The following is a 25,415-nucleotide window of genomic DNA, read 5'->3' on the forward strand; positions in this document are numbered from 1 at the left end:
GGTCAAACGGTCAAGTGGAAAAATACGCGGCGTTGACAACCTCTCAGGAGTAAAAGGCCACGAGGTGATTAAGACCTTGCCTGCAGGAATGGTGTGTCTGAATCTGATCACTTTCAGCCTCCCTCTGAGCAGAACATTATCGACTTGCGAAAGGTCAAGTTGTTGCTGGTGTAAAGAAAGAAATGGTCAGGTAAGAAGTCGTGCGTTCCTGCCAACTTATTGCACTCCGTGATCTTTGACAAATCCTGTGCACTTATTTGTTTTTACGTTTGCAGAGGACAAAAATGCATGAGGGCTGCCAACCTGTGAATGAGAGCAAACACTGCGTTACGAGTGCCTCTCTCAGTAGAGCAATCAGACATGGCTAATGTGGCTAATTGATGAAGGTGAATCGAGAGCTCAATGGCTTCGAGCGATGTTGCATTGGCGCTGGCAACTGTTCTTCATATGCATCACAGCAGCACCGATATATTTGGGAAACACAAAGCTGTTTTCCGGGGATGGGTTAGAAGTGGCTGCTCTTTCTCCTGTGGATTCCTGCTGGTTTGTATTCAAGGGATGTAATTATCTAGGATTAGATTACACAAGGGATTCTGTGAATGCAATTAATGAGGTGGTGAGATAGATCTAAGCGAAAGTCTATCTGATTGCCAGTAATTAGTAAAACATTCAACGAATACCGTCTAATGATGAGCGCTTTTTTTTTTTAGCCAAGCTGGCCAGCTCACAGCTGGTGGCTCCAGTCATGGCATTGCTAGTCGTGTATTCTAGGCAATAAGTTTTATGGCTTTTACTAAGAAGCAAGTTCAACATACCCAGTTCCCCAATGTAGACGCGAGCGTGTGCACATCAAAGGCGCGGTGTTAGCAGCGGGATTGCCATTCAGCACCAAACTACGAATGCATGAATGTCCCACATGCATAAACTCAAAATGCAATGCAGATCGTTTTTGTGGGATATTGAGCGTGTGAACCTGGCCACGTGGCTGGAGCCTTTGAAAGAGGTATATCAGTTCATCTTGAAATGCCAGTTCTCATAAAATAAAATAAAAACGATCAATCGTGGGTTAATCATTATTCATATATCATTTATGTAGCAACTATCGAACCATGTGCCTGCCATTCAAAATGCTTTAATGGATGAAACTCAATGCATTAAATTGGAAAGTTGAATGGTTTAAATATGCCACACTACACAATCATTACTAAAAGGAAAAATTAGTAGAAGAGTGAAACAATAAATTCTAAAACACGACATAGCAGCAAAATAGATGGCTTATGTTTCTATTTTTCCCAGATCCTATGAAAGGCTTCCAGGAGCTAAAAGTCAAGTTAAGGGCTGACTTTAAAGGAGGAGGAACAGTCGAAGCAGATTTCTTTCTTCATGCATTAGTTCACAATGTCTTTAGCTGCAGGTGCAGTTTACAAAAATGCTTGTTTGGAGGAGTTCCATCAGCACCATCATTCCTCATGCTAACGTATTAAAAACACTCTTACAAACTGAAGATAGAATAATCCTTCACATGTTTTACCCAAAACTTCAACGAGTCAACTCAGCTCTCCAAGTCACCAAATAATCGAGAAAAAAAATGCAAATACAAGCACACATTCAAGCGTTTTCAATAGCTGTGATTTGAAAAGACCCCCCCCGCCTTTCCAAGATTAGATGTGCAGCTTTATTTTCCCAGGAGCACGCAACATCTTTTTGACAAATGTCTTTCAGGATGACTGTGCAGAGCATGATTCCCTCTCAATACAGCTACACAATATCCTGACTGTATAATACTGCACTGCACTGTGATATATGTGACAAATATTCCTCAAACTTGACTTGTACTCTTCTTGTTTTCATTAAGGGAAACTGATATGAATGTGCTTTGGAGTATGTCATTTAAACATGGCTTTCATTTAGTGCTCTGCCTATATTCCAATATTAAGAAATGGAGACAAATGGACAGTGACAGAGGAACAATTACCACTGCAAAGGCAACTGTAATTATTGAAATGATAACTAGTTATAATTGAGAAAGCTACGACTGCATGACAGAAGTGCATTGATCATTTCTAACATCTCTGTGTTAATAAGAGCAAAGATATTGACACTGGCTCAAGAGCCGAAGCGATCTTAACCACCCAGAAAGTGTCCATGACGACAGCAGCAATTTATCTCCGGGTTCGAGCCAGAACGTTTGAAGAGAGGCAGAAATGATAAGAACGTGTTGTTCTGAAGCCCATCATGAACCTCAGGCTGCTGGAGCGCTTGTATCTGCATTGGAGGTGAGAATAAATCCAACTGTTTCTATTCGTGGCAGTAGACATGGAAACTAAAGCTGTTAATCATGACAGAAGATGTACAATTACGAGGCTGAGAGTCAGAAAGTTATATAAAATGTCAGCAAACATTAAGTCTTTGCTTTTAGTTTTACATTTCAAAAAGAAAAATAGCAGTGGGCGGTGCATATTCAACATATGAGATACACTTATTTTTTTGTGTTTGTGGTTGATCGTCGTGATTGTGACATTTCTGGAATTATTAAAGACTTTAAGTTTAAATAGTTTAGGAAATTGAGGAACTTACAGGCAGTCAGGCAAATTATTGCAGCAAAGTATGGCCATTTGAAAAAGATCTACTTTGAAACACGATTAGAAAGCCAATAAACCCACAGAAAATATTCTTGACCACAGGTCTCTAGAATAATGGGACGACCAACAGCACTCCTTTAATTAGGCCCACTGAGGCGTATTATTTATTTACCTATGAGAGGCTAATATTCATTTCCTCCAGCTTTTATTTGAAAAATAGATTCATGGATCACTATTGCCTAGGAAATACCACTTCCTATATGCAGTATTTATGGTGTAACAACCATTAGCGTGTTTTTTTTTTTGTCTTCAAGCTATGCAATCTGGCTGATTATTGTCACCTTTACTACAAATGTAGTACTTAGGTAGGTGTTACTGCCGCTCCGGATTTCCAAAAATAATACAGATGCAGATGGTGGAAATGCAATTCATGACTGTTTAAAGCAATCTAATTGAGCCACTGTTTAATTTACACCCCATATCTTCAAGTTGATATTTGATTTTCGGACAAATATTAACTAAATACAGTGATATCCCTTCGTTGGAGAGGTTTCACGTTGAGTGAGGAAATACAAACTTGCTTTCCTTTGTTTCCAGTTCCAGTTTTTTTTTTTATTCTGAATATAAAAGTAGCTACATTTTGAGGGGTGTGTGGTATGTAGATTTTGCCTAACAAGCACATTTGCAGGAGTATCCAGTTGTTTAGGGCTTAAATGTAAGAAAGCACAGATATCCCACTGGCATACCATGAAGATAGCAGAAAAGATAGCAAATAGAGGAATATAACCATCTTTTATTGAACATAACTTTAGTGGACCGTCAAATTCAAAGCATTATTATTAAGCGTTGTTTTGCAATCCAATTGCTGGAAATGCATTTTGCTACATATTGTCTTACTGGAAACAAAATTACAAACTAAAGCAGTTGTTGGGCTTTTACAGACCCTAATGGATGGTTCAGTGGAGTGAGGAGTCAGCAGTATCACATTGGTAAATAAGCAGGGCAGTCAATACAATAGGTTTTTAAAAATACAAGCCACTGAACACGACCACAAGACGTCCTTGACCATGCAGTCATGAATGTGTGAAGACAGTGTTAGGTTGATGGGCCGACTTGTCTGTGAGACTGGTTGTGAATGTGTATCACACATGCACACACACACACACACACACACGACTAACTGTTTACTCAACCAGATATTTTGAATTTTTTGCTTCAGAGTGTCCTAAAGCTGATTGACGCGTTTTCCAAGTTATAACATCATATCATACAAACACATCAAGGATCCTCGTGATTGGAAAACAGGCATAAAAAAAAGAATGTTCAAAGGTGCAAGATGGACTTAAACAAAATTCAACTATTAACCTCACTTAGCGTGCTTTAAACACAAGCGTATCGGTTCTCCTGGCTCCCATTCCATTTGTCCTAGTGAAGGGAAAAACATTTGCTTGTTATTCGTAACAGAACTCGTCAACAGCAGCTTTGGAATTAAGAGAATGAAATACTGCAACCAATAACACATGAAGCACAAATGTGCTAAATTGCCTCGCATTCAGATTTAAGCGAAACCCTTTTTCAATTCTTAACTGTTCTGTAATGATGAGGCCTGAATGGGCTCGTAACCCCTGTGAGCACCTGCTGCAATAGATCGTCTACTGCCATCACCACACCACAACCCTAATGGCTGCCACTCTACATCATTACGGAATTATCTCCAAATGCACCGATGAATGGAGCTAATGTGGATGTCCACATACAAAGTCTGTAGTCCAGTGTCGTTGTGTTGGGCCAATGAGGATGCCCAGAGATAATTATAGTCCTGCCCATCATATATACTGCATTACAGAATCAACTGTGTATGTTGCAAAATAACCTACAGCCGTGTGAAGGCATCTTGTTCCTTTGCTAGCCCATCAGTTTGTCTTGCAGTCTTGTTAGAGAGTCATCAGGGTGTTCCCCAGATGGTTGGCCCAGGTGCATGCGGCATCCCCTGACTGATTTATCGGTAAACTAACTCAGAACAGGCCCAATTATAGTGGGTGAATCTACTCCTGGAATATCGTCGTCGCGGAACTCGTCTTTGTTTGTAATGCTCCGGCAAAAAAAATCTTCAATTTAAAGCCTCCAGACAGGGTTGCCCTGACTCACTGCTCTGATCGACATCACTCGTTTCGCATGCACTGCGAGAAATTGGAATATTATTGACCTGATAAAAAAGAAAAAAGAGATGCAATGCATTTTCTACTTTAATGCCACTGCCCTTGCATTCGCTACACAAAATGTCTGTACTTGTATGGTCTTTGTATTTTGTCATTAATGTTAGATGTAGCACGACTTCACCGAGAAACGTTCCTAGTCTGTGAACCCCCACTGACAATGGCAATAAACCACTTCTGATTCTGACAAGTTATGACAGCAGAATAAAAATTCATCTAGGTGTTAAGTTTTTTTTTCTGCTTTTCTGCTTGTCTGTTTCCGTGCATAATGTGCGGCTGCACATCATAATTATAAAAAAAATAAATACTATCAGAATTAATGGTCTCAATAGTAAGAAGTAAAAAATATTTTTCCATATATTTAATTCCATAAAGAATGAGTGATGATAACGGTCAGATAAATATTGCAAATAAAATAGGTTTAGCGATCCAACTTTAGAAAAACAGCGATGCAACTGTGACAAAGCTGAAAATTGGCTTTTTTCTCTATGTAATTTTGAATGTTACAAACACTTCTCCTCAGTTATAAAATGCAATACAGACAGAGACCAATTTACATCTCAGTAATAAGCTATTAACGGTCAGATTTATCAGTCTGGAAGGCGAAAACCTCGATTTATATGTCATGATATGATTAAAAATTCTCCAACAAAAACATTTAAGATTTAATTTCAAATTACGGCACATTGGTTTCTGAAAGAATAATAATTTTAAACAATCCTAAACCTTTCCATTTTGCTCAAGCTGCTGTGTTTTTCTTGTCATTCCTTGGTATTAAAAACTCATAAGTCAAAAAGCCCACCTCTCAAATAAGCAAAAGGTGGCAAATCACCTCATCAATAAACTGCAACATCTCAGGCTCGTTCGCAGTGTGGACAACATACATGTGTTCAGTGAGCGTACAAGGTCATGGGCAAGCACAATAAGCCTAATCAATGAAAAAAAAAACCAGTGTGATTAAAAAAAACAACTTGATGTATAACACTATATTTTCAGATGCCTGCACGTTTTTGGACGAGGCTAATTTGGCAACACGTCTCAATCTTGGACGAGAAGCCGGCCCACCGTTTAAATCAGAACATTGGCAGATTGTTGGGAATGAAAACAGCTTATCCTCCACCTCCCCTTGTAAACACACACACATACACACATCGTACTAATAGTAGTGTCATCTGGTCCCTTCAGCATGACTTCATTCAAGGATCTTTAGTCGAGTCCAGCAGAGGCCACAGGAGAGGAGAGGCTGCAGTCACGCATATCTGAAAATCTTTGATCACATCCATACGCGTTTAAACATTCATACGCCACCATTAGCTTGTGGTAAATTGGCTTTGAAAGGCAACCACAGAGTAGGACCGAGTCTAGGAGGTCGGGGAATTCTGTGTCCCATGCTTTGAGCATGCACTAGTTTATTTTTCAGAAAGCATCAAATTAGATCAGATCCGACAGTTCCAATGCTCACCAGGCTTTGAGATGCTTAAAACATGAGAGGCTCCTCTTTTTGATTCCAAATTGCATAGACTTGAGTGACAGATTTCTCACTTGACTCAAAAGAACACAGGTTAGGTTTCATTGCACTTTCCTGATTAGCTGTTTCATGTTGCATCCCATCATTCTACTTCTAAAGAGTGTTTGCTTATGTCCCATCACAAGCAGGTTTCTTTTGTTCTGAGAGGAAGGCAGCCTGTGTCAAAGAATGAATAATGAATGATTTACTTTTTTTTTCTTCTTTTTTTTACTGTGTACGCCAGAAAACTATAACCAAATGAATGTAAGCTGGATATTGAGTGTTGTGTATACATTTTCAAAGTACAAAAGAACATCAAACATAAAACTGATTATAGAGGAACCACTATAAATGACAGTATGGTAGCACACTAGTAATCTATCTTGCATTAATTTAGAGATTTTAGTGATGAAGCAAACTTAAAAGAGTCAAACATATATATTATACAACAACTCTGATCATCTGCTAATTCGCATTTCCCTTGTTTTCTCAAACTACTTGTTTTTTTCCCTTTTATAGAAAAGTGAAATTCCCAAAACAGAATAGCATCTAAAAATGTATCTCAGTCATACATTAATAACAAATACAAACCTGCTGTGCCGTTTCAAAAATGTCTTTGCTGCTCATATCTATTACAATTTTCCTAACATCACAGCAGACCAGTAACCATATTTTTATTTTTTTGGCAAAGTCTCTAAGCTGCTGCTTTTCCAGATTCATTTCTAATGATCCCACACCGAGTTATATGTGACGACTATAATTGGATTATAGTTGGTGATGCAATCCATAGTTAAGTCAGTTGACAGAGCATCATCTTAAAAATAATCTTTTCATTTTCAGGATTGGCTACCGAGTGACACAACACCTCAAATCCTCCCACTTGGCCATTTATATTTAAGGCATACCTTTTTTTTTTTTAAATCCAATCTCTCACGAGTACAACACGAACACAAGATGAAATCCCTACATCACTGAAATTACAAGCAACTAATTAGTATGGAATACCATGTAAGCCCACATGTTGGATATGACCGGGAGCAGGAAAAGAAAATGATGCTCAAAAATAATTAAAAGGCACAGAAAAAAATAGAATGTGGTTAGAGGCAAGATTCAGCAGGAAAATGTTGGCAGCGAGCCATCATTTATCATGGCTGTCCATTAATATTTTCAAGTTCTTTTTTTTTTCTTCAAATTGAATTCATTTTCTATTAAATCAATTTAACACAGCTCAAACAGATCCGACTAAAAGAATCCCAGTTCAATTTGGTCTGAAAGTGAATTTAGTCTCGCCTCTGGTATGGTCTCCTAAATGTGGTGGACTGACCTGAATCAGAAATATATACACAATAAATATGGTGTAATGCAACCCTGCAGCATGCACACACATACACAAATGCGCATGCACACAACACTACCCTTGTAGTGAGGGATGCTCGCAGTGTGCGAAGGTCACATTCAATAATGAAAAAGAAAAATTAAACAGACAAAGTGTTCATGCACTCATGGATGTATGCACACACACATTCACGCACATGTATGTGTCCCTCGACTCCCGAAAGACGATTAGATCTCTCCACTGGACTGACTCCACTTCTACGCTGCTATTCCACTCAGCAGTGTGAGAAATCACCTAGTCAGTCTAGGACTATTACAGAGTAATTGGCCTTTTAAAGAGGAGCTCCACCATGTGAAACAGTGTAACTGAGACAGATACTTTCTTTGTTCCTTTCCCAATTTAGTCCTCCATCTCGCTGGCCTTGTATTTCCTTCCATTCCTGGCTTTACACGCCAGCCTCCCTTCCCAGCCAGCTGCTTTTGGTTGTGCCTCTGCCTCTCAGCATCATGTCCCTGTCCCCCTGTCTTCTACTGTCTCTTGTTGACTTGAAGAGCTGTCTCAAGGTGTTTTACCTGCCTCTGTTGCAGCATTGAACAATGGACTGACTGCTCCTTCACCACAAAGAACAGGTTTATCCTTAAAAATAAAAAAGGTATGTAGAGCAGAAAGGACAGGAGTATTACAGGTGGCAGTGTCTCTAGCAAAGTACTACAAAAACAAGAGTACAACAGCGAGGGAGGAGATAAAGATGTAACAGGAGCATAAGAGTGGAAAAAAAACATTTATAAGCATGGTTATTTCTTTAGAAGATCCTAAAAATATAATTTCAGTAACTTCAGCCCAAGAACATTTATTGCTTCAAATAACCTATTAACTGATAATCTTTTATTTGGACCAGTTTCTGAAGGCATTTACAGAAAGGCTTTGTGCAACCACAAACGAGACTGATTGTGTCCCTTTAATTGGAAGGCTTGTGACATCATATTTTGTTTTTTGACATTTCTTGCAAAATCTCCGAGTGTATTTTCCACACCTGGCTCGTTTGGAAGTATTGTTTCAAATTTGGGAGCCTTTCCCTGCAAAAATTGGCTCATCTGGTCATATGTGAATTTGGCAATCCACTTGGATTTGGGACAAAACAATGCAGGTCAAAATCAACAACAAAGGGTGGTTTCTTCCCAATAAATCCATTTACAGTTTGTTTGTGGTGGAACAAAACCAACTAACCACAAGATTGAATCCCTCAGTAATAAGTCATGGAACATTGCCGTAAAAACCACAAAATGCTTGCTTTTCCATTTACGGCAACCATCGTTTTTTATAGCATAAGGTCAATATAAAGTCTACTAATGTTAATAAAGTAACCGTCTTCAGGTTTAACAGGATTTAGTGCAGGTATTTGTCTTAATGGATTTAGACAAAATAACATACCGGTAGTTCTGCTTCGGCATAAAAAAATAAGACCAGTGACACGGTGGAAGGAAAGAGGGAGAGAGAGGCCATGTGTCATTAGCACACTATTTGGCTTGGAGAAAGGCAGGAGGCCTCAGGGAGAGATGAATTGGAGAGGTGTGTATGAGTGTGGTTCGGGGTTGAAAGATTGAAGCAAAGAAAGAGAAAACATTTTTGTAAGCATGCGTATGAGAGTGTGCGTGTCCTTTTGTGTGTGCGTGTGACAGTTGCAGCTCTGGAAGCGAAGAGGAGGGAGGAGGAGAACATCAATCTGTAACGAACAGCCCCCCCCCCGGGCACTGAGAGCGGAGATAGATGAAAAATGACACTTAATATAAACCAAACACAATGACAATCAGATTTTTTTTTTCTAAATAATAAAATGTATTTAAAAAAAAAAAACACACAGAATGTACCTGTCAGCACGAGCTGCTGTTCAGAAACAAATACCTTCCTTTGGAGGGCTGTCGGGTCAGAAGGACACCCAGGATCTGACCTCGTGTATATAATACCATGTGTTTCTTGTGTTAAGCTGCTCTGGGTTGCCCCATTATCAGGGTTACCCTAACCTGCACATGTAGCAGGGTAATAGATGGGTGTTAAATGGAACAACATGGAGATGGTACTTGAAACAGAATGGTGAGTCACGCTGCTCCCACATACTCTACCGGAGTCCAGAATGGATTCAAGCCTACCACATTTTAAGAAACAGCAGATCTGCATTCATAATAGCAGCAGACTTTAAACCAACTGGATAACAAGTACCAAGCATGATAATATGTTTTATTATTAATGCTTAAAAACAGCGACCGTTTGACCGATGAAGCTTTGGTGGTCGTGGTGTCATAAGCGAACAGACCTGTATTACATCCCCTCCAAAATGAGACATGGATATAACATAATACCAGAGATAGACAAAGAAAGTCAGCTGCAAGGTCAAAAGATTAATGTGAAGACAGACAGACAGACAGACCACCAGAAACATGCATTATCCCCACACGCACGAAAACATGCACGCCACCATTTATTTAGTTATGTCTCTTACTAAGGTATCGTTTCCTGTCCCAACGAGTAGACAGGGGTTTTTTAGACGCGGTAATCTTCCCCTCAGGAAAACACATTCATGCTTTGAGCCAAAGGAAGACATAAGGAGCGAGAGCAGGAGAAAAAAAAAGTTCAAGCCCACTCATCTGAGCTAGAAAGAAAGAGGGAGAAAGAAAGAGAGGAAGAGAAGAAAGAGCAGGAGAGCTGTAATATGTTTTCATCTGAAATATTAAAGCCCCTGCATTAATCTGTCTTTCCGCTCCCCAGGGTGCCAGTGAAGGCTCTCGCTGTCCTCGAGTTCCCTGGAAAAAGGACAGAGACTCCCTCACCTCCTCTTAATCTGCAGGGCAGCTCCCAACCTCTCCTCTCATAATGGCCATTTAAGTGTTTGAGTGGGAGTGGGCTGTGTGCTGTGGCTTTCTGAAATGGGCTGCAACTAGTGGTCACATTTAAAATCTCTCCATTTTACTTCACACTTCTTTTTTTCTTACCAGTGCGAGAAGCTATTAGTGGATAAATCAATTTGTCGGCCAGCACATCATTTTGATATAATAAAAGTTTGCTGTTTCCACCCACTGAAATGTAAGATTGTGTGTGATCAGTTGGTTATTTAGAACTGACATGCAAAAAAAATATTCTAATAATCAAGTAATTATTTCAGTTTGTGTTGAGGAAGAAAATGTGTACAAAAAGCAACATTCTTATTTCTGATTTTCTCTCCTCTGTGACTGTGAAAATAAAAACCGAACTGAGTTTCAAGCTATTATTTTCACCTCTGGCTGTGTGAGTCTGTCATGGCCATTTCTATTTCACCTTTTGTAAAAAACAAAAATTAATAAAATGTAACAAAAATCAACAAATCAATCAATAATACGAAATGTTTTAAAAAATCTGCGACTCCGTTACTTGCTGCAAATTGAATAGCATATATAATCTTTTTGACCTCACACATTTTTATTTTCACACACACACAAAATAAAAAAGGATCAGCGCTGAAAAATAATTGTTGAAAATTAAACACAAGTCAACTTTTGTCTTTGTCAAAGAGGTAAATACAGTTTCCCGTTCGGTATATATCACGTCATAATAGTAATTTCAGCCTCTAATGGCCTCAGTGAGGGGATAAAAGATTTTACATTCTCCACTATAGACTTCATAAAAAAAAATCAGTTCCTAATGAACGCTCTCTCTGCTGCATGTTTAGGCCCATCAAAGGCTGGAAGCTTTTAGCACCTCCTCCAAATGTACTGCTGGCACCTAATGAAGGTGGTGGCACCCATCGAGCCTTTATCTAGGCCACCAGATCCACAGCTGGACCCATCTGGCTTTGCTATCTCCCCTCTACGTCTCCTGCATTTATCCACATGTACACACACACCAGCTGTTGTGGATTACCAAAGAACAAGTGCGGGCCTATTTTCTGACTTATACCCAGTGTTTAATGGAACTTAAACTAGATGTGACCCAATGAAAAAGCACCAGCTTGCTTATTATTACATACTATAATACTGTACACTGGTAAGTTAAACCGAAGGGAAATGCTCTTAAGACGAATTGTTATGCATAAAACCCACAGGCTTCTGCTGCAACTTAAGTACACATATCATGATGTTGTGTAAGAGAACACACTAGAAGGAGGCCATGAATTATATCTTGGGATTTTTTTTATTTTTTATAATCTGTTCCAGCCTTGATGAAACTACTCTGTTTACCCTCACCGCTGTCTGTCTCAACTTATTCCTTTATATTGATCGCACACATTGACCCTGGCGTCTTTCCACCACCTGATTGCAAGTGAGTTCAGCTTACCGGTAACCTTCATTATTCTCTGCGATGTGACTGTCTCTGGGAGCAGCTCCAGCCTCCTCCACACTAACCTGCCTAGCCCAACCACCTCCCAGCCAGAACAGACACACAATCCCGCTGCAGATACGGAGGAAGCAAGGTCATTTTTGTAGAACAGGCGGTTTAGTACTAACAACATGCAAAATACTCACTCTGGGTACCCAGCTGAGGATTTAAAGCTTAACTTCATATGAATGGGAGAGAGTGAAAATGACACTGAGGCATCCCCGCGAACAGCTTTCCCACAACAGTGATAAAACATTCTATCATATCCCTGACTCCAGCTGGGATCAAAGACTTTATTTTTATGAGAGGAGTGGATATTAGTGCCTAAAATGCCACTGTCGCTGAGAACCCTTCATTCCACTCCATTAATGGTCATCATGGAAAATACGCAACATGGTTTGGTTTTTTGGTGAAACTACTTAACAAGAGAAGACTTTTAAATGGAGAGGTCGTTCATGCGCCGTCATTCTCTCAAGAAGCCTGTGTTTTTATGCTGCGACCTGAGCGTTTGGACAAAGATGCTCTCGCTCCAGCCGTTTTTCCTTTAAGGCCATCCCTGACAGGTATTTTATAGGGTGGAGCACTGTTGTTCTGGATGTCCCATCAATGATTTAGTGCATCACACGAGATGGAGGGCAGAGACAGAGAGAAAAATGTCTTTGCCCGGATGATGGGGGGGGGGGGGCGGGGGGACTTTCAATATATAATTCACAAAGTTGTCTGATGAGTGTTAATGTGATGGATGCTCTTTGGGTCCCGTGAATATTCAGTGTTCTTGGATCTCTTTGAACATGAAGTCTTCACTATGAAATGAAACACTCCTATAGCACACACGTGCATGCACAACACAAATAAATGTGGCTCTCGGGCTCTTTAACACAATTGTCATTGACAACGGCTCACCCATTACATTTAGCAGCACAACAGGCTACGCACTGTACAGTTAGTCTGCACTTCTACCCATTCAGTCAACTTGCAATGAGTAATCAAGCATGCATGAGTGTCACAAGCAATAAAAACACCTGGCAGACTTAAATATGAGGCTAAAATGATGCTTAATACTGGCAGGCATGGATAAATATGTTTACTCCCCACTGATCCCATTGGAGAAGCGGTGCATGCTAACGGATGTAGTTCCTCTGACTGCATTTGTAATTGTGCTTACTCAAACAGGAACGCACAGCCCGATGCAAAAATGAAATAAATGTCATCTCCGTCCACCATATTTTTTGATAAAAGGCAACTGTGCAGAGCCAAGTGTTTGTACATTTGGGTTACTCAGGACCCACATGCATCACATCCATGCAACAGAGCCTTGTAAATTGTAACATGGCAAATTAGGGGAATATGAAAGAGCCTCTGGAGTGAGTGCGAGGCATGAGCTTTTGTCTCATCTCTGGGTGTGTGCGTGCTAGTGTTGACATTATCCCCATGCATAAGGTCTTACCATGCATGGATTACAGCATGAAACAAGAGGTGTGTGTGTGTGGCTCCATGGAAATAATAAGAGAGGACCTTTGCATGGCCCTGTTGCTATCTCTCTCCCTTTCTTGCTATTCATCAGCGCCATGATCAGGGCACCGGCGGGGGGCTCTTTGAAAATAAGGCCGTCTTCTGTAACTTCATGAGGGACACTGGGACTGAAATTGAATAATCTGGGAAAAACAAATATCTGAAGACCCAAAACACCTATTTAGATGCTTTATTAATAACAAATCTACACGGAGAGTGGTGCCGTTCTAAAAAGGTGCTACAAGCTGGCATCAGTAAATGTGATGGAGTAGATAGGACCGGGCTCAACAGGCATGCTTTTAATTTTCAGGGTATTATCTGAGACATTGTCAAAGTCATGCTTAAAACCTTTAGTGGGAATAAAGTACATGGATGATTTGCTATGTCATAACTAAGAAAGGAGGTTTCAAGTAGAAAATTAATTCAAGAAAGAATGAAGAAAAATTAATACTTGAGTGAATAAATAATTTTGAAATAAGGTGTCTTCTTTTTTTGGGGGGGGGGTGCCCAAACCCTGAATGTTTTGACTTATGAATTGGATTCAAAACATATTTCCATTATGCAACTCTTAAAAATAATCAGATGTATACTGTAAGGTACAAATAAGGAGGAGTGCCTAAGCATGTTACTGCATGTCTATGTAGTTCTAGGGTTCAGTTTAAAATGCAAAATAAACTGAAACGGAGGTTTCTCTGAACGTGGAACACAATTAATTATAATCACAGACTGGTCTGGGTTCTTTGGCCCGATTTCCTTGAGGGGGAAGCAGTGGCAGTGGCTTATGTGGAATGATGAACGATAGTCTTATCTCTTCCTGTACACTCTTAAGATAAGAGCTCTCATTGGTCGGTATTGTCGGCGATGTGAAAGAAAGAAGCTCACAGAAGATAACTGAGAGCAAAGAGAGAGGTAAGAGCCTGCCCTAAAATAGAGGACAAGGAGGATGAGAATGAAAAAGGAGATATTAAGTAGCGTGTGGAAGCATGAATAATGATGGAATGGAGATGAGGGAGACGTGTGACCCCCATCTGCACGTCCAACTCTGCCTGCAACAACAAGCATCTCCATCACCAGGGCACCGCGGCACATTTCCTATCATCAGGGGTGGCAGCAGGTCACGGGCTGCGGTGAATCAATCCGACTGCTACATCCGCCACAAGCCGCACTTTCCCGCAGGCTCGTCATGATCCCAGATGCTATGTGCAAAGCAGGGCAAGTGAGCAGCCATGTTCCACGTGGCGTGCATAATCAAGAAGACTGCAACGTTTAAATATGGAATATAACCATAAATACAGCACGTATAGTGTTTTTCTGTTGTTACAATAACTTGCAAAGATTTTATTCAGACGGTTGTAATCTCTCCATGTGGGGTCATATATCCAATAGAAAAGGCAAGAAGTCAAAATGCCTACATACCTGCATCATACGTGACACGCAGCCATGTTTTTGGAGAAAATGTACTGTTAATAGATTCAACGGGTCGCACCGAAATCATAGCCGAACCCACTCCAGCCCGGAGCTCCCATCCTTCACTTTTCCGTGTTATTCATTTGCGAACGGATAAAGGACCAGAGACCCCGCAGGGTCCCTAATTTAATATTGGGATCTTACCGTCTCAGGTCTGATATGATGGCCTGTAATCATCTCGCGCTGCCGCGGCCACATGCACTACAATATCTCAGCGCTCTGATCAGCACTCCACTGTGTTTTCTTCCCATGAATGAATGAACACATGAGTGAATGAATGACTTTGGCTTTGTGGAAAACCGGCCAATACTAATAATAACCAGACTTGTGGCTAAGCACGCATGACAGCATGTGATTAAAATGAGTGAATGAGTGATCGCTCCCACAGCAGACACACACACACACACACACAGCAAGACATTCCCACCAGCACTAAAACCAGTCTGTTCTCTACACTCTTTCGGCTTAAATTTAAATAAAGCAAGGGGTTCATATTCATACTCAAAGACCGAAAATTATGTTACTGTTTACTTTCAAATGAGATCATTCTTTTCCCTCTGGCAAAGAGAACCTACACTTCTCTTAGTGGAGTAACTGTTGAAAAGGGAATCATTCAAAGGTAAATCTACAGCTTCAAAGATTTTGCTCCCAGGAAGCTCTTATATGATGAAACGTCTCTTGTGACTGCTGCTGCATTCGTCCCTGCAAGACAGGTGGTGGAGGCAACTCCCCAGCAGTAAAACCCCATCCTCTGTTTCTGCCATTAGCCCACTCAGTATGGGACGTCTCAAGCACTTTATAAGAGGGGAGCGTCATCAATTATTCACGCTTCCGGCAATACACGTTCCACATGTTTCTCTTCCCCATACATTAATATTTCAGCCCCCACCTGCTCGCCCTGCTTCTCCTCCTTCTCTCTGCCACCTCCCGGTGGACATTTTGTCTACATAAATCACACAGTGACATTAAGAATCCCTAAGATGGCCTCAGTCGGTACTTACAGTCGGCAAGAGCCTCCTCGGCTGATCCATGAGTGCCCTGGCTGCTGCTGGGGAGTCAAATGACACTCAAAAGCTTCAAGTGGACTTCACTAGACAGCTATCACAGCAGCAGCACACTATGAGGGATGTGTGCGATGACATCATTTAATATTATAATGACAACATAATAATAAATAAGCAAAAACTGACATGCCAACATTTTCCCTGCTTTCTGCCCTCGGGTAAATCTCAAAGTGAAAATGATCAAGCTTGGGGTTTTAGCCATGCTTGTGGTCTTCCAATTCAATTGCAGGAGGATGAACATTTAGAAAACCTGAGAGGACGTGTTTCCTCTCAGGCTAAACTCCAGGATCAAATGTGAAGGGAGGTGGAGGACTTTAGCATCTGGACCGGACCACTGTAAGAAAATTGCACATTTTGGTCGCAGCGCTTGTGTGTCCAAATCTGTAGCATACTGCTGAATGGTGTAATGAACACTGGACAGTGCAGCATTTGGCTTCTCATTGCATAATGGCTTAAAGCTGCAAATGATGATATACTTTATTCAATTCATATTACCGTATTTATCCTGATCAATAGAGGGCGATGGAAAAGGCAAATTCGTTTTCCAATGAAATCCTTGATTTATTCAGTTTAATGCCATCGAATATGCGCATTTGAGAGGGTGGAACAGGGGATTGCGTGCCAATTTCGCTTGAAAAATTAATTCAAAGATGAATCAATTATGAGGACCAATACATTTGCCGCTTGTTAAATGCTGTCCCCCTGCTGCTTAGATGGTTCCTACGTCATCATGACTCATCCTCAGGTGTGATTGACAGTGATGGAGGGAACATCCAGCTTTTCTCTCTTTTCCACCTGCTGGTCTCTGATGAAGACTAGTCCCTCTTTCAGTTGTTTCTGTCGTTTTTTTTCTATTGGGTCCTATTTTCCTTTTTTTAGGTTTACTTTATGTTTGTTTGTGGTAGAGGGTTATTTCCCGACCCTCTGTAGGCTAGTTTAGGTGGCCATCAAGTTGTTTTTTGTTGGTATGATTTTTTTTTCTTTTTAACTAAACCCTGACTCTCCTTCTAGTTGAATTATAGAGAGAGTGATTCTCACTCTCTCTGTGTGTATATATATTGTTTATTAAGAGAGAGAATTTAGTTTGTTATGATGTGTGCCTTAAGCCGTGGGCCTTCTCACGATTTTATTATGCTCGCATAATGACAATAAAGTATCTTGAATCTTGAATCTTATGCAAAAAATATATGTATAACGTATGAAACGGCACAACACTTAGAAAGCCTGCACTGATTCAAAGAGCGTTCCATTAAGGGTTGCATGAGATACGTCATGCATACATTGTGGTGACAGGATGGAAGTGAAAATTCCAATATGGAAAATACCTCGAGGGGAAATCTGCATAAAAATGAGTGATAACAACAGAGCGGGTACAGTGGTGGTGGCAGATATGTGAAATGCATGGGCGACACTCATTCACTCAACTGTGATGAGAATCAGCCTTTAAATCAAAGCCGGATCCTTTTTCTAGAGCACACGCTTGTAGTTTTTGACAGCATTTGCCCTAAATTTATTTTTATTTTGTATCTAACACATCCTATTTCTGTCCTTTCGCCCCCCCCCCCCCCCCCGCTTTCTTTATTTTAACTCTCCTTGCTAGGGGCTCTCTTCCATATTGATTTTGTTGTGGTTCACTGGTTAGATCTTGGCACCAGCAATGGAAAGGGCATGAGATCAATTCTCTCAAATTGTTCAAGCATTCACTGAGCTGTCACTCCATGATAATTTGTCCGTGAGCTTACCCCACTCAAAACGCATGGGTTTTGTTTCGTAATTGGTGCCCGCGGATGTCAAGTGTTTCTGACAATTTGGGTGTTCAGGGTAATTACTGCGCAATGCTGCGACTTCATTCATTCGTATCTGTGTAGAATATCAACTTTTGTCTGATTAATTAAGGCTCTTTGTCATGAGCTCCCATGTGTCAAATTACTTGGCACAAAATTAAATGTTAAACCATAGGAGCAGTGTCAGAAACGTTACACATTCTGTAGCATGTCTGGAGGCAGATTTGCTAAAGCCTCCTCGAGGATTGCTAATATGAATGATTTGTTTCGGGTAGTCGTGTAACATTAATACATGCACTCTGTGTAAACGTAAATAACTCCCTGTTCGATTTCAATAATTAAGCTTCTTTAAAGTCATTTAAATTAGATTTTCGTGTAAAGAGGCCAGCATTGGCTGACAGTCACATCTGTATTGCTGTCATGTCAAACAGCTATTTCCTAAGAGCAAAGCCATTTTCTCTGTGACAGCCTCTGGCACCAACGCTACCTCTGGAGGAAAAAAACAAAAGAAAAGCATGTCTTTCTTTGAAAGTATTGCTCTTTGAAAGTATTACTCGGTATACTAACATTGCATTGCACCATCGAGCTACTCTTGAAGCGCAGAACAAATGTGAAGGACTGTAGACCCGCAAGTCAAAAGATAAGGATAGGAAACAGTTTGAGTTCCTAACTTTGATCCCCTGATGGATGATGGAAGCTGAGACTTGAGAGCGTGCCTTCCAATTAGAACGTCATTTGTCATTCCGTGCAGGTGCGCACACACACACACACACACACACACACACACACACACAGTATATGGAGGCAGCCCTGCTTTGGCCAGCCTCAGCTAACAAGCAGAGCGTGTCTCAGGAGAGACAAAGGGGTCTCAGAGGCAGCCTGGCAAATCTGAGCCTGGTCTCTCTGGGAAGAGAGCGAGAGAGGGGGGAGACTGGATTTATCTTTTTGTTTTTAATCCCTTTTACACGCTTCATTGGTCCTACGGTAATGGTTTGTGCATTCTTAGTGTATAGTTAGGAAAAACAAACAGAGCAAAAAGTCAGAGAATATTTCTATTTCACGTCTTTTTTGTGTGTGACATCCGAGCGAACGGTCGCTCTCCTGCGTTTTCCTGACTGAAAAATAAAAATCGCCTGACAATGGCTGCATGGGTTTGCCAGTAACTATGATGCTAAGCTCTTATTCAGGTTAAAAAGTGCAATCTCGTTCCTGCTCCAGAATTCATGTTGACGTTGGCCTCTTGTTACTGCTGCTTTCTGTCTGAGCGGTAGTTTATTTTTCATCTACCCATCACCCTAACTGAGGTATCTATTAGTTACTTCTGCTTAATACGTGAAATATTGGGCATTAAACGGACAACCTGAAGCCTTGAACGTGCACACAGAAGTGATTTTTCAAACCTCCATCATGTCATGGGATAGAAATTGTATAATACATTTAAAAAAGTATGGAAAACCCAAAGTGATTTCAAAATATAGGACTAAATATAACATATCCACATTCTTAAGTGACAAAGGGGCCAGCTGACAAATTAAAGCCATATGGAGAACAGAAATTACGCTTTTTAAATTTTTGCCTTCAGTGCACAGCTGTTCTTATTTAATTGCCATTGTTTCAGTCAGTTGATTTACAGAGGCCCTGATAGCTGCGTCTGGCTCTCTCATGGGTGACGTTCCCAAAATGAGTCCCACCTATCAAAGGCGATGACTGTCTTGGTTGTTTCCCCAACTGGGGGACACAGCCATTGATTCAGATGAAGAGAAACGCCAGACCTTTAATTCTCATGGGAGAAATTGAAATGTGGCCGGCCATTCACAAGTCTGGACTCCAAGCTCGTGAGATGTGGCTGGAATCCCAACCACACTTCACTGAGGAAGATTTCTTCCTACGAAAAAGAGATTGGAATGGGCCCCAACGCAGCTTCCCGTGGTTTCCCAACAGGTATTCATTGTGCTGCAGCATTCTCCTTGCTTCTGATCCAATGGGGCTCATAGTTAGTGAGTGGAGTGGGATGCATGTGTGTCTTTGTGTTCACAAGCCCACGTGCTCATGAGAGACTATAGCGCACAAAATGAGATAGAGACACACAAAAGAAGAGTAAAAATAGCTGGGGGAATACAATGACGCAGAGAGGGGACAGTAACAATGGGGAAAGAGGGGAAAGGAAAAATAAAAAGACGAAGAGAGTAGGTAAAGTACGTCATTCCCGAAGGACAGAGAGCATCTTTCTTCCGTGACACAAGGATTCATTGAAGCAAACAGAAAGAGCAATGGCAACCGAAATCAGAGGGAAAAAGACCCGCTAATGTGCGATACTTCCTATTTATAAAAGATCTGAAACGCGAGACTGTACATTAAAACTGGATTAGGAAACAACCTTAAATATCAGCTGACTGTGGAACAAGACATTTGCACCTGAAGCGGTGTCTTACAAAGCATTTCATCATCGGCCTGGACATTTTCTGTGTAGGATGCGTGTTAAAAATGCTGCATTTTGGTGAAACCACATTGACTCGTAAAATGTTTGTCCGCATGAACACTGTGTTCATGTTTAGCAAAACACGTGAATGCAAGACGCAAGGCTTATGTCAATAAGATTAGCAGCCAGTATAGCGGATTTTCCCATATTTGACCTAAAACAATAATGTCAATGTTAGTTAAAAGGTAGAATCATATAGCAGCTCAAAATAGCTCATATTGAATTTAAAGAAGCCGTGGATTGACTCCAACATTTCTAGTTGTAAATCCACAGGCTTAATTTTGTTTGAATTGACTTGACCCAAAAATAAGACTCAGAATGCAAGCATAATCGATAATCTGCTAGTTTATGCATTCCTTTTAAAATTGACTTTTACATAAACTAGCACATGCACAGCTTCGGTTTTACACAAGGGCAGATATTGAGCAGATATTTAGAATGCGGGATAGACGAATGTGGCAAATTCAACAAGCAAATTCGATCTGCATCGATGGCTATTGCTGCTAACTACTGATGACAATGTCCGTCTTTGGGATGCAGCACAAACAGATGCATCTTGATGATCGCAGAAGGGAATTCCATGTTTGGCAGCTTTCCACTGTTTTGCACTGTGATGTAATTTATTGCAGAACAGCAGATCATAGCGCACACAATGAGGCTACAGGGGCATTACTGTGATCCGTTATTGTCGGGTGAATAAAAAAAGATCACGTCCGAAATTCTCATTCTACTTGTATGCCTTCTTTTCTGCACAGCTGCACACAATGTTTTAATAATCGCCGTCCAAACCTGCTATGTTGAAAATATTTTTGCCCCGTAGTAAAGATGAAGAAAATTGCATCGCTTTATCACTGTTTGCCCGTGGAATCAATGCCATTGGCGCACACAACTGATAAACGAGAGGATGCCGTACCCTCAACCGGAACTATATGTGCTGTATCGGAAATGTGGAGGAAGTAAGGTTTCAGTTTTCATATTTAACATGTCGTCACTGGCCTGTAAACCCCTTTGCAACAGGAAGTGTGCCATTTAATGACATGACATAATGATACTTGTTTGATAGCCTTTTCAAACTTGGGGGGAACATGCAACTAAACATAGATCAGGGTGTAAATTAAATTTCAGGTTGCAACAAAATTGCTACATAATCAGAAGACCTTTTTTAATGCAGGATTAGACTGGCACACACTCTTGAGACACAATAAAAAAATAACATTAAAAAGCCTTGTGATGTTAAAATCATGCATGAATAATCAGGAAGCCTTCCTTCTTTACACTATATTTAATATGCAAAATTCACAGCTCACTTGCATTATATATTCTGTATCTCCCTCGAGCATTCATCCCACAATTTACCATTTTGCAACTCGCCACTCACTCTCAATGTTCCTACTTTTGCTCTACAATACTTGTTGTTTCCTCGTTCTTCTTCTGCCACACTTTTACGTTTCAAACTGTTTCATTATTAAGTGTTTCTTTCTCTTCTTTGTCTCCGCTTCCCATTTCATTTCCATTCACCTGCCCACCGCAGGTTTATTTTCATCCCTATGTCCATTTCTTTTATCCTCTGAGCCTGAGCCTCGCACGCCCTCTGCATCTCCCCACAGTGTGAAAGCAGTACCTGCGACACTCTGCCCCCTGCATCCTCTCATCTAGATGACATGTGTGGTCCTGTAATATCTGATTCCTCTAAACAAGAGGTGAGAACTAACCTTTCTCCCACTTCGACACCACACCAGTTCCTGCTATTTGTTTTCATATAGCACAAGCATGTTGTGCTTGGTCACACCACACATCATAAAAGCCCAGACATCCCAACTCCATCAGAGGAATCTAAATGAATGCTACTAGATAGAGCCCTGCTTTTAAAGGTATTTAAATAGTGCATGGAGGGGGGGGAATTGCCTCTGGAGGTGAGATTTTTATTGGATTAATGCTCAAGCAAAAGATAAAGTGGAGAGGGTGAAGACACCGAGAATATCCCCTGATATCTGTCTGAACTAATGAATATGATTAATGTTAAGCTGCTGGAGTATCCAGCTTCCATCGGGGTACAAAAAATAATTCATATTCACATCCCATGAGTCATATCAAAGCATTTTTTTTTACCTATAGATGCATTCATATGTGATAACTAGTAGCTATAGTGTCATGCCATTGTTAAGAGAAGAGCTCTCTTTGGCTCCACAGGTAACCTGGCACAACCTCATTTATTCACACGATTTCACAAACCTATAAATGGGACTTACGTGTCCGGAGGCGGTGGTGTGGGCGGGTAGCTGGGCCCTTTCCTGGACGGCCGTGATTCCAGCGTGATGTGGGCTTGACCGGTGGTGCTGGCTGGGATGTGGTCAGCTGAACCTTGGCAGTGGTCTTCATGATAGCTGTAGTTGTGTCGGGTGCTGGGTTGGTGATGGTAGCGGAAGTCTGTCCTGGCTTTGAGTTGGCAACTCCTCCATTACGTCCATTATTGGCATTGCTTCCTTTTCTGACAGTGCTGCGAGGGGTAACATCTTTCCCGCTGGGTGGTGGGGTGAGTCGGGTGGCGCGAGTGGTGGAGGTGGTTGCCACGGTCCCACTAATGCGCGTGCCGATGCGGTTGTGAAGGTGTGGGGCACGGTTGCCATCTCCATTCGCGGTGCTGCCATTGGCTGAGTGGTTTGCTGGAGGCCCCGATCTAGTTCTTGGCACTGGGGCGGTACCATCTGCGGCTAGAGGCGTGGTAGTTAACACCATCGCTGTGGTAGAGGCAACTGAAGTGGTGGTGGCGGTGGAAATGTCGGGCCCCTTGGGCATGGCACTGGGTTTGGAGAGAAATATAGGGTCCTGTCCAATGCTACCTTTAGGATCCACTAGATCAGTGGGGACATAGTCCTGGACAGATCCCACTACAATCCACTTCAACAGCATCAGGCTGAGTCCCAGTCCCACAAAGCCCATCACCAGGGGCACGGCACATAGCCACGTCTGCTGGCGAGGCCACACTGCACAGGGGCCACATCGGAGCGGGCCTGGTGCTCTGGGTGATGCCTGTTCGGCCCCTGGCTCCTCCAGCGTCATGGCCGCCAGAGTGCTTGCACCCGAGCGATCACTCATCCTGTGGGAGCTTTTCGTCTCTTAGGCGTTCAGGAGAAAGCAGGTGGCCGGACGACACAAGGGCATATACGAGGAAGGGGGTGTGGCGCAGAGGAATTGCTGGGCATCTTAAGTCACACACATATATATTTACACGCACAAACCTCAAAGCACAGACATGAGCCAATAAAACACACACGCCAGGACACACAACCACCCACAGTCGCTCAGCCTACAACTGATTAAAGACGGACACAGCATTCAAATGCGCACACACAAATAAGCATAACCTTCACTCCATTTGGTCGACGACTGACGAACCACACGCACAAGCGTGCGCACAAGTCACCCACGAGAAACACGCACAAACACACCCCAGCGCACACCGGTTACGGACAGGTGAGAGAGCCAAGAGGGGGAGCGCCTCGCTGTAGTTCAGCGCTAACGAAGCGCTGATAAATCCCAGGATGCTTCACTCCCTTGTTAAAAAAAGGCAGAGGTAGAAAAAGAACAGAGAACGTTATCGATCCGCTTCAAACTGGAGATGTAATTCCATGCGCGTGAGTGCGTGCGTAGATCAACAACCCAGCCTTTGGCAGCACCCTTCTCCGCTCGCAGTTGCTTGATGATCGACCACATAAGGTCCTTCAAATTAAAAGCCAACGAGTTTGACTTTATTCTTTCAGGTTTCATTTAATTTTATTTGGCATTTTATACATACGATTAAGAGTTTCCTTTTTCTCTCGCAGGGCGTCTTTGTCAGCCACTTCAAGTTTCCCCTCAAATAGCCCCCGCAGTTGCCCAAAGCCCAGCGACTCTCTTTTCCCTCCCGACAACAGCTGCAGGTAATCCAGTCGAGGTTTGAGAGCCTGTGAGAACTACTGAAATTGGAAGGAGGCAGGGCGCAGGGGATCCGATGTGATCTGCCAGTGAGATGAAGTGGCCGTGGTCTCCGTGGGTAGAGGACTAAATCCAACTGATCCGGATCCAATCTCTATTCCGACCACTCAACTCTGATTTTCCCGGAGTGACAGCCGTGCGTCCCCAAAGCTGTCACTCTGCAGTCCGAAACCGCGATGATAATTCCGGTGTCCGTGATGTTGGGGTGGAGGGGGGGAGAAAGAAACGTCTATGATTCGTTTACCTTCGCTGCATTCCCACAGTGGTGCAAGCAGCAGAACGGTTGATGGAGAGGAGGGAGGGGGCTGCTACTCTGAAAAAAAAATGATGCGGCGGCTGTTCTTGGAGGCTGCAGATGAGGGAGAAACGCGGGGGGGGGGGGGGGGGGGGGGGCTTGCTCAATCCGCGTTGAGTGATGTGGGATTCACGGCTCCTAACCCATCCGGCGCGCTCCTCCGCTTTTCCGCCGTCCTCAACACTCCAAAGTGATGACTAGTGACTGGACCGTCTCATCCTCCAGACTCCACGGATGTAGGTGTGTGGTGTCTCTTTCATGAGCGAGATAAAGAAACGAAAGAAAGATTCTGGTGGGTTGCTATAGGTAGGTTGTTGGGAACGAGAGAGATGCGTGCTGGCTAAGCTCTGCAGCAGATGCAGATATGAGGCACAGGGAGGAGGAGGAGGAGGCGGCGGCGGCAGCGACAGCCGAGCGCGCCACACACATACGCGTGGCGCGGAGGAGAGAGGCGATGCTACAGACACACCCCGGGGAGCGGTGAGATACAGAAGATAGGAGGAGGGAAGGGAAGATGTCTTCCACCAGCGGCACAAGAGGGCAAACTAACCCAACACCTGGCTCCTAATTATGGGGGCGATTAGCGCAGTTACAACTTCATAGCGCCGTGAGGAGAGGATGAATCCGCTCTTGTGCGGTTCACAAGAGGAAGTAGTGCCACGTGAACACGACTAGTGTGCGTGTTGGGGGGGGGGGGGGCACACTCAAGCCAGACGTATTTGGTTTGTATTCGTGATAGTTCTGCAACACACCTGCTTTACGCTTTAAGCTATTGAGGTTAAACTTACTACATATGAGTTTACCTTTTTAAATGTGTTACGAATGATATTCGGAGTGGGAAAATGAGCACG

General features: G+C 42.2%; 1 protein-coding gene across 1 annotated transcript in view; it reads right to left on the minus strand.

The window, feature by feature from the left end:
* The window catches only part of nrg3b (neuregulin 3b), a 129,193-nt gene extending 105,803 nt beyond the window's left edge, over positions 1–23,390 (minus strand). The window contains exon 1 of the mRNA XM_068754760.1: positions 22,544–23,390. Within this exon, the coding sequence (XP_068610861.1) occupies positions 22,544–23,390 (847 nt within the window). The remainder of the gene's footprint in view (positions 1–22,543) is intronic.
* Positions 23,391–25,415: the final 2,025 nt, after the last annotated feature.

The sequence above is a fragment of the Brachionichthys hirsutus genome, chromosome 21, assembly GCF_040956055.1.
Source record: "Brachionichthys hirsutus isolate HB-005 chromosome 21, CSIRO-AGI_Bhir_v1, whole genome shotgun sequence".
Taxonomy (NCBI): Eukaryota; Metazoa; Chordata; class Actinopteri; order Lophiiformes; family Brachionichthyidae; genus Brachionichthys; species Brachionichthys hirsutus.